Source organism: Botryllus schlosseri, chromosome 1, assembly GCF_051294905.1.
Source record: "Botryllus schlosseri isolate E-star chromosome 1, Bs_hap1, whole genome shotgun sequence".
Taxonomy (NCBI): Eukaryota; Metazoa; Chordata; class Ascidiacea; order Stolidobranchia; family Styelidae; genus Botryllus; species Botryllus schlosseri.
Window position 1 is genome coordinate 20,422,308 of NC_137236.1, and position 18,556 is coordinate 20,440,863.

Sequence of the window (18,556 nt, forward strand, 5' to 3'; positions counted from 1 at the left end):
CCACCCTGATCATGAGTGAGAAACTTGAAACTTGGTACAGTGTTCCATGCTATCGTCAAGATATACCATACCAAATCTTGTGATCCATCTCGGTATAAAACATCGTCAAAATCAACACATACCGATACCTACGTTTGCGTCAAATCACTGTTTCAGACGGATCGACAATAGCATACTTGACTTCGGTAACGCAATTACTGCCCTAATCATGAAGTGAGGACCTTGAAACTTGGTACAGTATTAGATCACATCATCCAGATATACCATACGAAAACTTGGCACCCATATCAATATGAAACATCGTCAAAATCGACATATACCAATACCGACTTTTGCACTGAGTCAGTACTGAAATCGGATCGAAAATAACAATCTTGACTACCCAAGTGAAGCGTGAACGAGAGAATTTCTTTCTGTGTCCACACCACCTTTGAGTACACTCTGGTCTCACAGTGTGGCATGAACAATGAACATAATATATAGCTCATAATGTGTAATAACGTGCCCTCCGCTCCTATCAGCTTTAGCGGTCAATCCGATATTGAAAGCGTATGTTTATTTGTTTGTTTTATTCACAGCATTGACGCTTATCACCTATATGGTTATTTGCGCCCAGCACAGTGATTGCATTACAACAATGTCTTTTGCGGCCTTGCTTCCTTTTTTTTATCTTTAGCGGCCATCTTCCACAGTTCGACTCTTTCTTCTTCTGGGCTTTTCAGCAGTGTTGGGATGACTCGAGTCATGACTTGACTCGAGTCAGACTCGAGTCACTTTTTCCTATGACTTGACTTGACTCGAGTCATATTGCTGAAATGACTTGACTTGACTTGACTCGGCGTATCAGAAATGTGGTTTGACTCGTGACTCGGAGCAAAATTCACGAGTCAATTTCAAGTCATCAAGTAATCGGTGTCGATAAAAATCACTATATCTTGCATATGTTCGGATTATTCGCGCAAGGCTGGTGTAACCCGTGAGAGCGACCAATCTTTCAATGATCGTGCGTTTTACTGAGCCTCCATTGTTTTCTCACAAATATATTGATGGCAAACGAAGGGATCGAAGCTTACAGCCTACATTGTCGTAAACTATAGTATAGTAAAGTAATCTAATAGTAAAATGTATATTTCTGTTCTGTGTTCTTAACTTAACAAAACCTCTTGTTTTATTGAAACTTCATTCGAAAATAGTTTATATAGTCCTCAACCATTGGCGCAGGCTCGAATTGTATCATATCAATTTGCAAAAGGGTAATGTATTGCATCTTATCTCTATTTTTGCTGGTAACTATAAACTGAGGCTGTGCAATTACTTACGTAGTTTATTAGTTCCACGTATATGTGAGTGATACATCGCCTTACTTGCGTGTATATTTAACTCTATGTTCGTTCATCGGTTCAAAATCAATGACCACTCACTCTGTATTCCAGACAGCTAGTAAAATGCAATGACGTAATCATACCTCAAAAAGGCAATTTGACTTGAATTGTGACTTGACTCGTGACATGACTTGACTTGACTCGAGTCATCTCCAAAAATCGACTGACTTGACTTGACTCGAGTCACCTTCGAAAATCGATTGACTTGACTTGACTCGAGTCAAAATGTGCAATGACTCGAAATGACTCGTGACTCGAAGGTAGTGACTTGTTACCAACACTGCTTTTCAGGGCGTTGTATTTACAACGGGATCGGCGATGAGGAGCCCAGACAAACCTCCGACACATAGAGACATGGCAGAACCGAGACTCGAACCAGCAACCATTTGTGTCGTGACTACAGTGTTTAACCAACTGCATCACTCGCTTCCATGAAAGCGTATGTAAAACAGGCAAATTATAATATTACGGACAGATTACATTATTACCTTTTTAAAATTTCGCGCTTCGGAAGTGCGGGTACACTGATTTGCCGTACCAATAATCTTTTAACATCACATTATGTCTTTGGGGAAAATATAAGGGAAAGATACCCCGTAAGTTGGTCAAATAAGGGTCAAAGACCATCGAGTTACCTGTGTTTTTTCTTATTTTCAAAGGGTCCGGCGCGCGGACTGAATGCTGCCCGCTCCTGATAAAGCGTGCGCTCTATGGCTGCGTTAGTAGCGTGTACATACAAACCATATACTTGGGCTAATATTATCCTCGTTATTGGCTTGCCGTTAATCCAGATCGTTTCGTCATAGGTACATGTATCCTGCTTACTACAATGGCAGCCAGTCTGGCCAGTTGCTTGGGTTTCTTTGATCTAAATCTGGAGTAACTCAATGACACCAATTTTAAATTGATGCACAGCTTCATTATTTTATTTGTATCTTATATTTGTAATAGTTTTAACGCTGCAAAGTCCAACAATTTTTGGATTAAATACTGTTAAAACAGCCGAGCCCTTCTCATAATTATTTTAAAAGCACTCTCGCACCCACTAAAGGTAGACGTAGCACAGTTCTAATGACTTGTGCCTGCTGGTATCTTTGTAGAGTAGATTTCAAAATTGATGCTTGCATACTCTCTCTTAAGTGCAATACTTTTGGACGCTCTGCTGCAACAGTAACGACGGGTATATTTTATTATTGCGTTCGGAATGTCAGATTCTAAGCACGTCTCAGTATTATTCCGACACATTTATCTTCTTCAATACGGCCTTCGTGGTAAATGAATAGCTCAATTATATAACACCGCGGCCAGCTGCGTCTATCTGAACTGGGAAATGATATCATTCTCGTTCGCTTGGTTGTAGTCAGATTGGCATCATATTTATTCAGCACTGAATTCCGTTTTAGGTCTCATGCGAAATTGTATCGATAATGGAGTGTATACTGGTAAGGATTTTAAAAGAACACTATAAACTTTCCACGGCGCTATAAGAATCGGACGCACGAGCGAATAGCACACGGGGGATTTTATCAAGTCATTTATGGTGTATAGAAATACCGTACCAGTATCCGACAAGATAGCGTAATGGTGAAGCGGGTTCGATCCCCGGCCGGGACACACCAATAACCTTAATATTAACACTGGTATCCATGGCTTCGCTGCTTGGCCGAGCGAGATAGTATAATGGTTATGCGTCCGGCTTCTCGAGCGGTAGGTCGTGGGTTCGATCCCCGGCCGGGTCATACCAAAGACTCGAAAAATGGTATCCGCAGCTATCCTGCTAGGCACTCAGCAATCACGGATAGCATGGAGGAGAAAAAAAACACGGGGGCGCAGACTAGATGACCTCATGGGGCCGTATCGCAACTCCGTCGCCAAAGCATCTCGATGGTGCAGGCGAGAAAGAATATCATATCTCTTGGCGCTCATGCCTTCCTGGGATAGCATGGAGGGATAGTGAAAGACTTAGAAAGCCGTGAAAGACTATATATGCACGTTCCTTGTTAAGCGGCATATGTACAGATCGTGTGTATGTGTATCATGAGACGGTGTATATGCCGCAAAAACATCAAGGACAAAAATAAACTACGTCCTTTGCTTTCCGTATTGGTATCTCATCGGTAAGTCGAAATCAATGCCTTCAATGTGCGATTCAGCTGTCATAGTGGTAGTGGTAGATGACCGGGAAGTAGACATATCTATAAGTCACTCCAAGGCAATATTACCTGGTATAAGCGACGTAAATAGTTCCGTTATCAATTTCAGTATAGAGGCAGTAGTAGTGTAGCTGGTATCGTTATACGCAGACCAATCACAGAAGGCCACGTCGCCTTAATTGCCACGCCTATATGACACCCATTGTCACGCCTACAGGATGCCCATTGCCAAGTCACCTGCCAGTGCCACATCGTGTGTATTTATGAGCAAATTTCATTGTTTTGTGAATTTCAATACCGGTTTTCCATGTATATTTAGCAATATGTATTGAATAACTTGAAATGTATCATCACTAATTAATTAATATAAAATGCGATTTTAAGCGCTGCGACTTGAAAATATTAATATAATAACTTACTTTTTTGGATATAAATAACATTCAGATTACACATAAATTTCGAAAACTATGATGTCAATAGAATACTATAGTTGTCAGATATTCACAGATAACACTCATCAACGTTGAACTAGGTGCGGGGTTCTATGATGATATATCAAAATTCTACACATCATCACTAATTAATTAATTCATATAAAATGCGATTTTGAGCGCAGACAGATCGCGGTTTCGATTGCCGAGGTCTCCGCATTTCATGACCTAATATGAACGCACACTACAATTGAATTCATTCCAATACCTGCAAATTTACTTTGCATGTCGAGTATAAGGATAATTTAATCAGCGCTAAACGCCAGCGGACTAGCCGTAGGCGCACAATTCTCGGCGTTACAATTAAACAAACTTTTCGCGGCAGGTACGCGATTCCTAACGGTTTCTACAGTTTCCACATTTCACGACTTATTTTCTTTGGACGCATACAAGCGATTCCCAAGGTCGAGGCTATGGAAACAAATCAAGCATGAGTACGTAAATCTTGAGCTTAGATCTCCGAGATTCTTGTATGCAACTAACATTATAGACAACCATTCGACAATATTCAACCAGCAATAATGTTTTCGATATAGTGCATCATGAACAGCGACACGCCGATCAATTCAAATTCAACAATGGGATCCCCCCGCACAATTATGAAGCCCGATTTGCGTTGAATATTAACGATACCAACAAATCGGAAGATCTCTTTTCCCCCTACATCTATGATAGAGGTACCATTCCATTGACCACGAATAACTTGAGATTCTGTGGGATCGAAATCGCAATCAAATAATATGAGAGTATCTTTTCCAGCTTTCAGAACTTGGACAATCGTGTCAGGACTATATCGCAACACCGCAGTATGTGTGCGTACAAAACGATACACAGTTATTTTTAGCGCCATCCGTACGACTTATGTTCAACTTGCAGTGCAACTGACGATTTAAAGACGGTAATATCTTTTTCGAGTGCGACAATGGCACTCGTAAAGGTTATACAAACATTACCTTAAACTACTATTTACTTCATTGCAGAATTGATCGAAGTTACGATTGCAGCTGAAAAGAGTAAAGAGGTGAAAGCTAGTGATGATGACCTAACAATTACTGCTTGGAGCTGTCTATCCTTATTAAGGTACTTGGTAAGAACGTGGTAAAGCCATTGAACAGCAATTTTACACTCGCGGTTTTATTGTTATATATTAAAATTATACGTACATTTCGCGCGATCAACTACGCATGATTTTATGTGAATTTCACCGATAGTGTCCGAGTTCTATGTGACATAAGTACAATTTCAGCATCGGTATTTGCAATAAAGCCTAAAAATTAGAGTTGCACCTTTTCGCGATTTATGCAGCTATTCGCGCAGATTTGCGTTAATGAAAAAAGTAAAAATTATGTACTCAAGTAGGTTGATAGGTTGATGTAGCAGAGTGCAAAACGGGTTAATATACCTGCTACCGATATTACCCCATTAACAAGTTATACAGGTGTAGCCAACACCGCAATCGCACGGATTTGGCTTTTATGATAAGTAAACATATGAAGTCAAGATTGACCCCGTACGCCTGCTAGATATTTACATCAGAAAACGAGGTTGTAGCTTGCGTTGCGTGTTTTGATTTCTAAGCAGGTCGGTATGGCAAAAATTGGTATTATGTATCTTGATGTATAGTTAGTTACATCCTGTGTGATCTTGGGTCTCATTATCCATGATATTGTCGCCAATTAAATTCGGCGAGTAACGTAGTGGCAGCCTACGCCCCACAGCTGTAACACCAATGGATCCGTCGGCGATTTGACATTTCTATTGCTATATGGCACATTAATCATTATATTCAAGTTGTCATTGATCTGTTCCAATAGTCGAAGGTAATAACGCTGATTTAATTTGACTTTGGTGATGACATGATTAATAGCCTAGTTATCAGGAGTATGGCTAAAACCCGGATTAGGCTGTACCGCTCCAATGCTATGATCTCAGGTCAATATTTGTCAAATTCTATAATATTAGACCTATAATTGTGGCTCGTCAACTGTCCGCTAGCTGCAAAATTATAACGCAACAGTTTTCGCGATATCGTGATGCATTTCTACTCTCGAATGGTGTTTGACAAACTATGCCAAGTAGGCTATCAACTTGTACTTGTATTCGTACTTTACCTTTACACGTCGTTTTTGTATAATGGATACTAATTTTATAAAAAAATAAACAAAAAGCGCGAAAAATTACATTTTATCCCGGAACGTAGCAAGAAAAAGCGTATAAATTTTGTAAAGTAGATAGAAAACTACACTATTCCGATGCACTGAAGACTCTTACACTCTGGATTTTGTGCAGTATATACTAATTTTACATTGCGGAGTATTCCATAAACGTTAATCCAGTGATCCTTCTTCTATTTTCAATCACGATCCGCTTATTATTCTAGGCTTCGAAGCCCACACCCAGTACGTTTTATGAGGATTAATATTTTTAGATTAAATATAGCGTATCGAGACTTCGTGAAAGTTACTTGGAAATAGTTATTTCTACCCTAATTTAATAGATTTCTCAGATATCGTTACAATGGAACTGGGTTGAGCGAGCGGTAGAGGCGTTGGACTTAAGTTTCAATGAACAGGTGTTCACGTGGGTTCGAACCCCACACCCAGTACGTTTTACGGGGATTAACATTTTTTAGATTCAAATAAAGCGTATCGAGTACTTTTTCTCAACTGTAATAAAAACTTTTAGACTTCGGATTTTGTGTAGTAGGCTATATACTAATTTACAATACCGCATTTGTAATTCGTGCAAGTACAGGAATATCATAGTTCTTGTAACAAAGTTGTCTGCGCACAATATATGTTAATCATAAGTCCTACACATTCATGATTTCGTCCTAGTTTGAGTTTTAGAAAATATTATACCGACATCGCGGCATCTTTTAAAAACAAAACCATGATCAATGGTCGAGAGATCATTTTTGCTATTTTTCATTGACATAAGTCATTCTGGAACGCGAAAACGCATTGTACGATATAGATGAAAATTAAGCAAATCCTAGGATCCTCATTTTCAAAGTAGCTTAGATCTCGAAATAAGCTTTGACTCGCTATTCTCCTCAAACCATGGAATTATCACGAGTATCAGCACCTTCGATCACTGAAGAAAAGGATGAAATTATATCCGAAGCATATTCCTTGACCAGGAATTTTATCATGTACGAACTCGACGGCTCATGCGTTAAGGTAAATACGAAAGCAGAGAGAACCTTACGTCAAGTTGGGGATGAAATGTTCGAGCGATATCGAACAGTCCTAAACGCAGTCTCCAAACGTCTCCGCTGTAGTGATGTTGAAGTCAATAAAAAATATAAAGAATATTTACCCGATGAGCGAATGTTCCTGATGATAGCTGATGAAATTTTCAAAGATACCAAAGAAAATTGGGGGAGGATTGTCTCCCTATTTGTGCTCGGTAGCATTCTTGCTCGCAAGAACGAGGTTGAACATCACGGGGAGCATATAGAAGCTATCATACAGACCGTTGGGAATTACATTGCTAGCGAAAGACGAAAGTGGATAGTGCGAAATGGAGGATGGGTAGGTGATTTACATGCCTTGCTTAGGATTTACAAATTATCTTTAGCATGAGACATATAGTGTATCTGCTCTCCAGAGCCCATATCACCTCTCGATGATGAAATTCAGCTTTACCTTCTAATTCGGTTCCCAATTTATATTCTACGACACGATAACTTTCCTCCGTATGATCATTAAGGCTTCTATTTTTATTGCAGGACGGCTTTGTAGAATTCTTTGATAATACCGCTTTCGACTACAATAAAGTTTGGAAGGGACTCGTGTTTGTCGGAATCGGACTGACATCTATTGCAATGGCATTATCAAGATAATGGATGTTCGCATGTTTTGTCTCATGTAATATTTTAAGAATAAAATCCTTCATCGTTTAATCGCATCCATTTTACTGTAGGATCTATACAGTTTCTTCTGAGAATACTCGAAGGATTGCCCCATATGGAAACCTTCTTTAAACTTTTAATTTTTCAAATTTCTACAGCTACGTAAGCAATTTGTTAGGGTTACCCAGAATACGTTGCAGGTCAAATTTGATTCGATTACGAGCATTATAGCGACAGAGATCTACGATAGTGTAAAATAACCTACATTACGACATCAAATTTCGTCTTCTCTCCAAATGGAAATATCAGGTTCTATAATATTGTCTATACCGAACAAATATAAATTTGCCTGTGCTGTTGCTTTGCAAGAATACTTCGCTCACATAGTAACCAATTTCTGGTGGATTCCGAATCGATATAGACAGAAATGCGGAAAGTTACATTGACATGTCTTAACTTCTGCTAATAAAGTTACATTGACATGTCTTAACTTTTGCTAATATGTAGGCCTACCTACCTATAATCTTATCAGGCCGTAGCGCTCACGCAAAGCATTATCAAGTAAAGGAGAAATCTCCTAATTCTCATCTAGATACATATTTATTCGGAAAATATCCCCTTACTGGGTGAGAACAGTTGTTTTCTCAAGGTCTTCATATCTTCCCCACTCAAGCGCGGTAAGACTAGTTTGACTTTGCGGCATTCAGGATTATATCTCACGAAGCTCTGAATGGAATTCACGTATTTCTCATCGATTCTCGTTCTATCGCTATCACTGAGGTCGATTGCCTTTAGCTGTTAATTGAATAATACGAGATTAATATCAATTTAAAAGTAAAGAAACGAACTACATCGCTACATCGGGATCTATGATTGAGCAGAAAGATCTTACCGTACCGCATCGTTTTCCCATCTCTTCGCTCAGATTCCTGATTTGCATGGAAAGCATCTTGCAATTAGACAGATTAAATTCTTCCACACGGGAATTGCACAGGACTTTAGTTACTGTTTTGTAGCAGGATGATATGCCAGGATTTCTACTTAAATCCAGCGAATGCAGCTAAAACATGGTGTGATGTTCAGATAGATTACGAGACTACAAACGGCTCGAAGGCTGTAATAGATTAGTCATAATATTATTTACCGACGGTTGAGCATTTTTTTTTCTTTTTGCGACTTCTACTCCTAATAGCAAAAACTTATTCAACACCGAAGAAGATAATGAAGCTCGTGATCAGAAACACTTTATTGATGATGAAAATTCTATCGATCAATGAAATGTCATGCTTGAATATGACTAAAACTCACATAAGCATTACACTGTGATTGAATATTTCAGTTAGAAAACAAAACAGATCTACTTCAAATGATCACCTCATAAATTCCGAGACCATTATTTAACGATATTAGTGAGTCTTCATCCAATTCGCAAGCTGAAAGTCGAACTGTTTTCGTGTAATGCTTTCTTACGAAGCATCCAATTTCTTTCAAGCCCGCCGGTTCCATATCGGTATTGTAACTCAGATCAAGGCTTTCAACCTATAAATCCACCAATTTATTTCAAAATGATCCACAAAACTATAGAAACGATTAAGTACCTCGATATCAGCAAAACTTTCAAAAGCGTGAATTTCTTCGGGTGTAAGGCCACACCCTTTCATGATCAGAGTAACCGCTTTGTCTTTACAAAGTAAGGCAGGCAGCGCGATCATACACTCTTCATCCAGCTGATTGTAACTAATGTCAAGATATTGGAGCTAAAAAATATCGGAAAATTTACGATCAGCAATGATCAGGCATAAAAAATTCAAACTTATAACAGCAAAAAAATGTTGTTTAGTCACTCACGTCATAATATAGGCTAAATGTGCTAAGAATAAACTAGAATTTCCCTCATCCATCTCTACACAGTCGCTCATACAGAATGTGATCATTAACAACTGTACCCAGCAATAATCGCGCAGACCTTAATGTTTTTGAGCTGCATAGCAATGAAATCTGTTGACTGCAAGCGCGAGTTCACAACTGACAAATATGCTAGATCGCTCGAAATAATAGTCCCGAGTTGCGTAAAGTTAATGTTCTCCCTGTAGCTGAGATCGAGGTTTTTCAATTTCACCTACGGAAATGAGGTATTAGGAAATATCACTTCGAGAGGCTGGGAAGCGAGTGGCGCAGTTGGTTAAACACTGTAGTCACGACATCGATGGTTGATGGTTCGAGTCTCGGCTCTGCCATGTTTCTATGTGTCGGAGGTTTATCTGGGCTCCTCATCGCCGATCCCGCTGTAATACAGCGCATTGAAAAAGCCCAGACAAAGAGAGAGCCGAACTCGCGAAAGGAGGCAGCAAATGAGCAGAAAAAGGACTCAAGTCCATGAAGACATGACATTATGCGTTTATGAAATTTACTGTGTGGGCGCAAATAACCACGAGTTGCAAAGCGCCAATTATATATGAGTTAATAAACAACAACAACAACTTCGAGAGGCTCTATACTAGATTAGCGCCTAGCTTTTTCCATCACCAATACCTGATGGTGCTGGATAAGTTTACTCAAAATAATCAGAAAATCATCGGATCCACCACTTTCTTGCAGATTGAGCACACTCGACGAAGCACACTCCTTCATCAGCTCGCAGATTAATGGGATGAGTTTTTCAATGTCGTCGTGTGCTGTAACGCTGAGTTTTCTTATTTCGACCTGAACGAGTGCAAAACGTAACGCATAAAACGCTAAATGATCTATGAACAGCCTAACACTGATCAACTCTGACTATAGTCTATCTAGTAAGGCTATCGAGACTAATGCCTATACCACTAGCAAATGAGCATTGTTCGCTGCGATACCACCAATTTGCGCCTTAACACATTAGTAATACAGAACAATGCGATAACGATAAAACTGTATCTCAATATTTACGGATAACATATACTTAAATTGAACGTGAATTTATAATGATCAATGACTACGAGCGGAATGTGCGAAGGCGTTTACCCCATATTCAAATCCGCGAATTTTATCCAATAGAATCTGGACGAGGTTTTCATTGAGATGACATTGACGAAATTCTAACTCATACACGTGAGATTGGCGAATAAGAGAATTCGCGATATTATTGATGTCCAATTCAGTCATAGTTTGGTGATAGAGCCCATAAGGAATTTTCACTTCATCATGATCCGTAAGTACTAATTGATGGTACATCCTCTTTTCAGCTTGATGATGTAGATTATCATAAAATTATTTACTTTTATAACTCTATATTCTATGATGTAAAAGTAGCATCATAAACGCTCTCGGATGGTATTCAACGTCGAGCAATTCTTCTCGAATATAAGTACAAGTAGCGATTTCAAAGTGAGTAAGTAAATGTTTGTAGACTATCTCCACCTCTAGCGTTCAGAGACGATGAGTAGAGAAGTACTGAGTACTCAAGTAGGTTTTCCCTACATACAGAAAATACTCGAATGTTTGTGATATAGGATCGTTTCTACTTCAAGACTGTTTCAGTATTAAACAAAAAATAGACCCCTGAATACTAACTTTTTACTTATGCAATAGCGATTACAAAGTAAGTAACTAACTGAATGTGTTTGTAGACTATATCTCCACTTCTACCGTTCAGAGATGTTGAGCAGAGAAGTATATGTACTTCTTTAAAGTACTCAAGTAGGTTTTTGTCTACACGCACCAACTACTCAAGTGTTTATGGCGCAGGAATGATGCATTAAGTATAGCGCAAGCAGGCCAAATCTATACTTGAGTACTCCAAAATGTACAAGTACTTTGCTATGTACTCCCTCCACGTAAAAAGTGACTAGGTTTTAGACTACTTTATCGTTACTTGACAGTTTCAGTTTTAGATAAAATTTGGTAAGACTTTAAATTCCAAAGTAGTTTGAACTTACGTTTGTATCACCTTGGCGAGTAACATTATCAGACATTAAAATGATATTATCACCTAATACAGAAGTTAACACACGTCAATGTGCTTCGGAATTCACGAGAAATTGCTTACTAAGAGAAGTATATTCTTGTATACACAATAGTGGAGAGAATCTTTAAAATGTAGTAAGCAGGCCGATGGGTATTCGTTGAGTTGTATAAGCATAAAAACATTCCCGCGCGTCTTAGTATTAGGTGGTAGGGTTAGAAAAAGTTTAGGTTTAGGAGCGCGCGGGAATGTTTTTATGCTTATACAACTCAACGAATACCCATCGGCCTGCTTACTACATTTTAAAGATTCTCTTCACTATTGTGTATACAAGAATATACTTCTCTTAGTAAGCAATTTCTCGTGAATTCCGAAGCACATTGACGTGTGTTAACTTCTGTATTAGGTGATAATATCATTTTAATGTCTGATAATGTTACTCGCCAAGGTGATACAAACGTAAGTTCAAACTACTTTGGAATTTAAAGTCTTACCAAATTTTATCTAAAACTGAAACTGTCAAGTAACGATAAAGTAGTCTAAAACCTAGTCACTTTTTACGTGGAGGGAGTACATAGCGAAGTACTTGTACATTTTGGAGTACTCAAGTATAGATTTGGCCTGCTTGCGCTATACTTAATGCATCATTCCTGCGCCATAAACACTTGAGTAGTTGGTGCGTGTAGACAAAAACCTACTTGAGTACTTTAAAGAAGTACATATACTTCTCTGCTCAACATCTCTGAACGGTAGAAGTGGAGATATAGTCTACAAACACATTCAGTTAGTTACTTACTTTGTAATCGCTATTGCATAAGTAAAAAGTTAGTATTCAGGGGTCTATTTTTTGTTTAATACTGAAACAGTCTTGAAGTAGAAACGATCCTATATCACAAACATTCGAGTATTTTCTGTATGTAGGGAAAACCTACTTGAGTACTCAGTACTTCTCTACTCATCGTCTCTGAACGCTAGAGGTGGAGATAGTCTACAAACATTTACTTACTCACTTTGAAATCGCTACTTGTACTTATATTCGAGAAGAATTGCTCGACGTTGAATACCATCCGAGAGCGTTTATGATGCTACTTTTACATCATAGAATATAGAGTTATAAAAGTAAATAATTTTATGATAATCTACATCATCAAGCTGAAAAGAGGATGTACCATCAATTAGTACTTACGGATCATGATGAAGTGAAAATTCCTTATGGGCTCTATCACCAAACTATGACTGAATTGGACATCAATAATATCGCGAATTCTCTTATTCGCCAATCTCACGTGTATGAGTTAGAATTTCGTCAATGTCATCTCAATGAAAACCTCGTCCAGATTCTATTGGATAAAATTCGCGGATTTGAATATGGGTAAACGCCTTCGCACATTCCGCTCGTAGTCATTGATCATTATAAATTCACGTTCAATTTAAGTATATGTTATCCGTAAATATTGAGATACAGTTTTATCGTTATCGCATTGTTCTGTATTACTAATGTGTTAAGGCGCAAATTGGTGGTATCGCAGCGAACAATGCTCATTTGCTAGTGGTATAGGCATTAGTCTCGATAGCCTTACTAGATAGACTATAGTCAGAGTTGATCAGTGTTAGGCTGTTCATAGATCATTTAGCGTTTTATGCGTTACGTTTTGCACTCGTTCAGGTCGAAATAAGAAAACTCAGCGTTACAGCACACGACGACATTGAAAAACTCATCCCATTAATCTGCGAGCTGATGAAGGAGTGTGCTTCGACGGAGCTCAATCTGCAAGAAAGTGGTGGATCCGATGATTTTCTGATTATTTTGAGTAAACTTATCCAGCACCATCAGGTATTGGTGATGGAAAAAGCTAGGGGCTAATCTAGTATAGAGCCTCTCGAAGTGATATTTCCTAATACCTCATTTCCGTAGGTGAAATTGAAAAACCTCGATCTCAGCTACAGGGAGAACATTAACTTTACGCAACTCGGGACTATTATTTCGAGCGATCTAGCATATTTGTCAGTTGTGAACTCGCGCTTGCAGTCAACAGATTTCATTGCTATGCAGCTCAAAAACATTAAGGTCTGCGCGATTATTGCTGGGTACAGTTGTTAATGATCACATTCTGTATGAGCGACTGTGTAGAGATGGATGAGGGAAATTCTAGTTTAATCTTAGCACATTTAGCCTATATTATGACGTGAGTGACTAAACAACATTTTTTTGCTGTTATAAGTTTGAATTTTTTATGCCTGATCATTGCTGATCGTAAATTTTCCGATATTTTTTAGCTCCAATATCTTGACATTAGTTACAATCAGCTGGATGAAGAGTGTATGATCGCGCTGCCTGCCTTACTTTGTAAAGACAAAGCGGTTACTCTGATCATGAAAGGGTGTGGCCTTACACCCGAAGAAATTCACGCTTTTGAAAGTTTTGCTGATATCGAGGTACTTAATCGTTTCTATAGTTTTGTGGATCATTTTGAAATAAATTGGTGGATTTATAGGTTGAAAGCCTTGATCTGAGTTACAATACCGATATGGAACCGGCGGGCTTGAAAGAAATTGGATGCTTCGTAAGAAAGCATTACACGAAAACAGTTCGACTTTCAGCTTGCGAATTGGATGAAGACTCACTAATATCGTTAAATAATGGTCTCGGAATTTATGAGGTGATCATTTGAAGTAGATCTGTTTTGTTTTCTAACTGAAATATTCAATCACAGTGTAATGCTTATGTGAGTTTTAGTCATATTCAAGCATGACATTTCATTGATCGATAGAATTTTCATCATCAATAAAGTGTTTCTGATCACGAGCTTCATTATCTTCTTCGGTGTTGAATAAGTTTTTGCTATTAGGAGTAGAAGTCGCAAAAAGAAAAAAAAATGCTCAACCGTCGGTAAATAATATTATGACTAATCTATTACAGCCTTCGAGCCGTTTGTAGTCTCGTAATCTATCTGAACATCACACCATGTTTTAGCTGCATTCGCTGGATTTAAGTAGAAATCCTGGCATATCATCCTGCTACAAAACAGTAACTAAAGTCCTGTGCAATTCCCGTGTGGAAGAATTTAATCTGTCTAATTGCAAGATGCTTTCCATGCAAATCAGGAATCTGAGCGAAGAGATGGGAAAACGATGCGGTACGGTAAGATCTTTCTGCTCAATCATAGATCCCGATGTAGCGATGTAGTTCGTTTCTTTACTTTTAAATTGATATTAATCTCGTATTATTCAATTAACAGCTAAAGGCAATCGACCTCAGTGATAGCGATAGAACGAGAATCGATGAGAAATACGTGAATTCCATTCAGAGCTTCGTGAGATATAATCCTGAATGCCGCAAAGTCAAACTAGTCTTACCGCGCTTGAGTGGGGAAGATATGAAGACCTTGAGAAAACAACTGTTCTCACCCAGTAAGGGGATATTTTCCGAATAAATATGTATCTAGATGAGAATTAGGAGATTTCTCCTTTACTTGATAATGCTTTGCGTGAGCGCTACGGCCTGATAAGATTATAGGTAGGTAGGCCTACATATTAGCAAAAGTTAAGACATGTCAATGTAACTTTATTAGCAGAAGTTAAGACATGTCAATGTAACTTTCCGCATTTCTGTCTATATCGATTCGGAATCCACCAGAAATTGGTTACTATGTGAGCGAAGTATTCTTGCAAAGCAACAGCACAGGCAAATTTATATTTGTTCGGTATAGACAATATTATAGAACCTGATATTTCCATTTGGAGAGAAGACGAAATTTGATGTCGTAATGTAGGTTATTTTACACTATCGTAGATCTCTGTCGCTATAATGCTCGTAATCGAATCAAATTTGACCTGCAACGTATTCTGGGTAACCCTAACAAATTGCTTACGTAGCTGTAGAAATTTGAAAAATTAAAAGTTTAAAGAAGGTTTCCATATGGGGCAATCCTTCGAGTATTCTCAGAAGAAACTGTATAGATCCTACAGTAAAATGGATGCGATTAAACGATGAAGGATTTTATTCTTAAAATATTACATGAGACAAAACATGCGAACATCCATTATCTTGATAATGCCATTGCAATAGATGTCAGTCCGATTCCGACAAACACGAGTCCCTTCCAAACTTTATTGTAGTCGAAAGCGGTATTATCAAAGAATTCTACAAAGCCGTCCTGCAATAAAAATAGAAGCCTTAATGATCATACGGAGGAAAGTTATCGTGTCGTAGAATATAAATTGGGAACCGAATTAGAAGGTAAAGCTGAATTTCATCATCGAGAGGTGATATGGGCTCTGGAGAGCAGATACACTATATGTCTCATGCTAAAGATAATTTGTAAATCCTAAGCAAGGCATGTAAATCACCTACCCATCCTCCATTTCGCACTATCCACTTTCGTCTTTCGCTAGCAATGTAATTCCCAACGGTCTGTATGATAGCTTCTATATGCTCCCCGTGATGTTCAACCTCGTTCTTGCGAGCAAGAATGCTACCGAGCACAAATAGGGAGACAATCCTCCCCCAATTTTCTTTGGTATCTTTGAAAATTTCATCAGCTATCATCAGGAACATTCGCTCATCGGGTAAATATTCTTTATATTTTTTATTGACTTCAACATCACTACAGCGGAGACGTTTGGAGACTGCGTTTAGGACTGTTCGATATCGCTCGAACATTTCATCCCCAACTTGACGTAAGGTTCTCTCTGCTTTCGTATTTACCTTAACGCATGAGCCGTCGAGTTCGTACATGATAAAATTCCTGGTCAAGGAATATGCTTCGGATATAATTTCATCCTTTTCTTCAGTGATCGAAGGTGCTGATACTCGTGATAATTCCATGGTTTGAGGAGAATAGCGAGTCAAAGCTTATTTCGAGATCTAAGCTACTTTGAAAATGAGGATCCTAGGATTTGCTTAATTTTCATCTATATCGTACAATGCGTTTTTGCGTTCCAGAATGACTTATGTCAATGAAAAATAGCAAAAATGATCTCTCGACCATTGATCATGGTTTTGTTTTTAAAAGATGCCGCGATGTCGGTATAATATTTTCTAAAACTCAAACTAGGACGAAATCATGAATGTGTAGGACTTATGATTAACATATATTGTGCGCAGACAACTTTGTTACAAGAACTATGATATTCCTGTACTTGCACGAATTACAAATGCGGTATTGTAAATTAGTATATAGCCTACTACACAAAATCCGAAGTCTAAAAGTTTTTATTACAGTTGAGAAAAAGTACTCGATACGCTTTATTTGAATCTAAAAAATGTTAATCCCCGTAAAACGTACTGGGTGTGGGGTTCGAACCCACGTGAACACCTGTTCATTGAAACTTAAGTCCAACGCCTCTACCGCTCGCTCAACCCAGTTCCATTGTAACGATATCTGAGAAATCTATTAAATTAGGGTAGAAATAACTATTTCCAAGTAACTTTCACGAAGTCTCGATACGCTATATTTAATCTAAAAATATTAATCCTCATAAAACGTACTGGGTGTGGGCTTCGAAGCCTAGAATAATAAGCGGATCGTGATTGAAAATAGAAGAAGGATCACTGGATTAACGTTTATGGAATACTCCGCAATGTAAAATTAGTATATACTGCACAAAATCCAGAGTGTAAGAGTCTTCAGTGCATCGGAATAGTGTAGTTTTCTATCTACTTTACAAAATTTATACGCTTTTTCTTGCTACGTTCCGGGATAAAATGTAATTTTTCGCGCTTTTTGTTTATTTTTTTATAAAATTAGTATCCATTATACAAAAACGACGTGTAAAGGTAAAGTACGAATACAAGTACAAGTTGATAGCCTACTTGGCATAGTTTGTCAAACACCATTCGAGAGTAGAAATGCATCACGATATCGCGAAAACTGTTGCGTTATAATTTTGCAGCTAGCGGACAGTTGACGAGCCACAATTATAGGTCTAATATTATAGAATTTGACAAATATTGACCTGAGATCATAGCATTGGAGCGGTACAGCCTAATCCGGGTTTTAGCCATACTCCTGATAACTAGGCTATTAATCATGTCATCACCAAAGTCAAATTAAATCAGCGTTATTACCTTCGACTATTGGAACAGATCAATGACAACTTGAATATAATGATTAATGTGCCATATAGCAATAGAAATGTCAAATCGCCGACGGATCCATTGGTGTTACAGCTGTGGGGCGTAGGCTGCCACTACGTTACTCGCCGAATTTAATTGGCGACAATATCATGGATAATGAGACCCAAGATCACACAGGATGTAACTAACTATACATCAAGATACATAATACCAATTTTTGCCATACCGACCTGCTTAGAAATCAAAACACGCAACGCAAGCTACAACCTCGTTTTCTGATGTAAATATCTAGCAGGCGTACGGGGTCAATCTTGACTTCATATGTTTACTTATCATAAAAGCCAAATCCGTGCGATTGCGGTGTTGGCTACACCTGTATAACTTGTTAATGGGGTAATATCGGTAGCAGGTATATTAACCCGTTTTGCACTCTGCTACATCAACCTATCAACCTACTTGAGTACATAATTTTTACTTTTTTCATTAACGCAAATCTGCGCGAATAGCTGCATAAATCGCGAAAAGGTGCAACTCTAATTTTTAGGCTTTATTGCAAATACCGATGCTGAAATTGTACTTATGTCACATAGAACTCGGACACTATCGGTGAAATTCACATAAAATCATGCGTAGTTGATCGCGCGAAATGTACGTATAA

The 18,556-nt window shown here is 38.3% G+C and overlaps 4 protein-coding genes and 1 long non-coding RNA gene across 7 annotated transcripts in view; 3 read left to right on the plus strand and 2 right to left on the minus strand.

Moving 5' to 3' along the window:
* The window catches only part of LOC145445049 (uncharacterized), a 199,089-nt gene that overhangs the window by 75,762 nt on the left and 104,771 nt on the right, over positions 1–18,556 (plus strand). The window lies entirely within an intron of this gene.
* Positions 6,747–7,933, plus strand: LOC145444891 (induced myeloid leukemia cell differentiation protein Mcl-1-like). The gene is made up of 2 exons (XM_080322947.1): positions 6,747–7,562; positions 7,760–7,933. Exons 1-2 carry the CDS (start codon positions 7,089–7,091, stop codon positions 7,871–7,873), a joined length of 588 nt encoding a protein of 195 aa, XP_080179073.1. The 5' UTR covers positions 6,747–7,088; the 3' UTR covers positions 7,874–7,933.
* Positions 8,464–10,362, minus strand: LOC145444857 (uncharacterized). Its single transcript, XM_080322901.1, has 4 exons — positions 9,481–10,362; positions 9,257–9,421; positions 8,775–8,942; positions 8,464–8,677 (listed from the first exon to the last, which is right to left on the minus strand). The coding sequence occupies exons 1-4, from the start codon at positions 9,592–9,594 to the stop codon at positions 8,483–8,485; spliced, it is 642 nt and encodes a 213-aa protein (XP_080179027.1). The 5' UTR covers positions 9,595–10,362; the 3' UTR covers positions 8,464–8,482.
* LOC145444866 (uncharacterized) lies at positions 13,212–15,272 on the plus strand. The gene is made up of 4 exons (XM_080322913.1): positions 13,212–14,255; positions 14,315–14,479; positions 14,794–14,961; positions 15,059–15,272. Exons 1-4 carry the CDS (start codon positions 14,142–14,144, stop codon positions 15,251–15,253), a joined length of 642 nt encoding a protein of 213 aa, XP_080179039.1. The 5' UTR covers positions 13,212–14,141; the 3' UTR covers positions 15,254–15,272.
* Positions 15,803–16,755, minus strand: LOC145444884 (induced myeloid leukemia cell differentiation protein Mcl-1-like). Its single transcript, XM_080322934.1, has 2 exons — positions 16,174–16,755; positions 15,803–15,976 (listed from the first exon to the last, which is right to left on the minus strand). Exons 1-2 carry the CDS (start codon positions 16,645–16,647, stop codon positions 15,863–15,865), a joined length of 588 nt encoding a protein of 195 aa, XP_080179060.1. The 5' UTR covers positions 16,648–16,755; the 3' UTR covers positions 15,803–15,862.

Bases quoted from the DNA above. Each gene is read 5' to 3' on its own strand.
- LOC145444884 (XM_080322934.1), bottom strand. From the start codon at position 16,647: ATGGAATTATCACGAGTATCAGCACCTTCGATCACTGAAGAAAAGGAT. The intron at 15,977-16,173 runs GTAGGTGATTTA...TTTTTATTGCAG, and splicing joins TAGTGCGAAATGGAGGATGG to GACGGCTTTGTAGAATTCTT.
- LOC145444866 (XM_080322913.1), top strand. From the start codon at position 14,142: ATGATCGCGCTGCCTGCCTTACTTTGTAAAGACAAAGCGGTTACTCTG. The intron at 14,480-14,793 runs GTGATCATTTGA...ACCATGTTTTAG, and splicing joins ATGGTCTCGGAATTTATGAG to CTGCATTCGCTGGATTTAAG. The intron at 14,962-15,058 runs GTAAGATCTTTC...TTCAATTAACAG, and splicing joins TGGGAAAACGATGCGGTACG to CTAAAGGCAATCGACCTCAG.
- LOC145444891 (XM_080322947.1), top strand. From the start codon at position 7,089: ATGGAATTATCACGAGTATCAGCACCTTCGATCACTGAAGAAAAGGAT. The intron at 7,563-7,759 runs GTAGGTGATTTA...TTTTTATTGCAG, and splicing joins TAGTGCGAAATGGAGGATGG to GACGGCTTTGTAGAATTCTT.
- LOC145444857 (XM_080322901.1), bottom strand. From the start codon at position 9,594: ATGATCGCGCTGCCTGCCTTACTTTGTAAAGACAAAGCGGTTACTCTG. The intron at 9,422-9,480 runs GTACTTAATCGT...GTGGATTTATAG, and splicing joins AAAGTTTTGCTGATATCGAG to GTTGAAAGCCTTGATCTGAG. The intron at 8,678-8,774 runs GTAAGATCTTTC...TTCAATTAACAG, and splicing joins TGGGAAAACGATGCGGTACG to CTAAAGGCAATCGACCTCAG.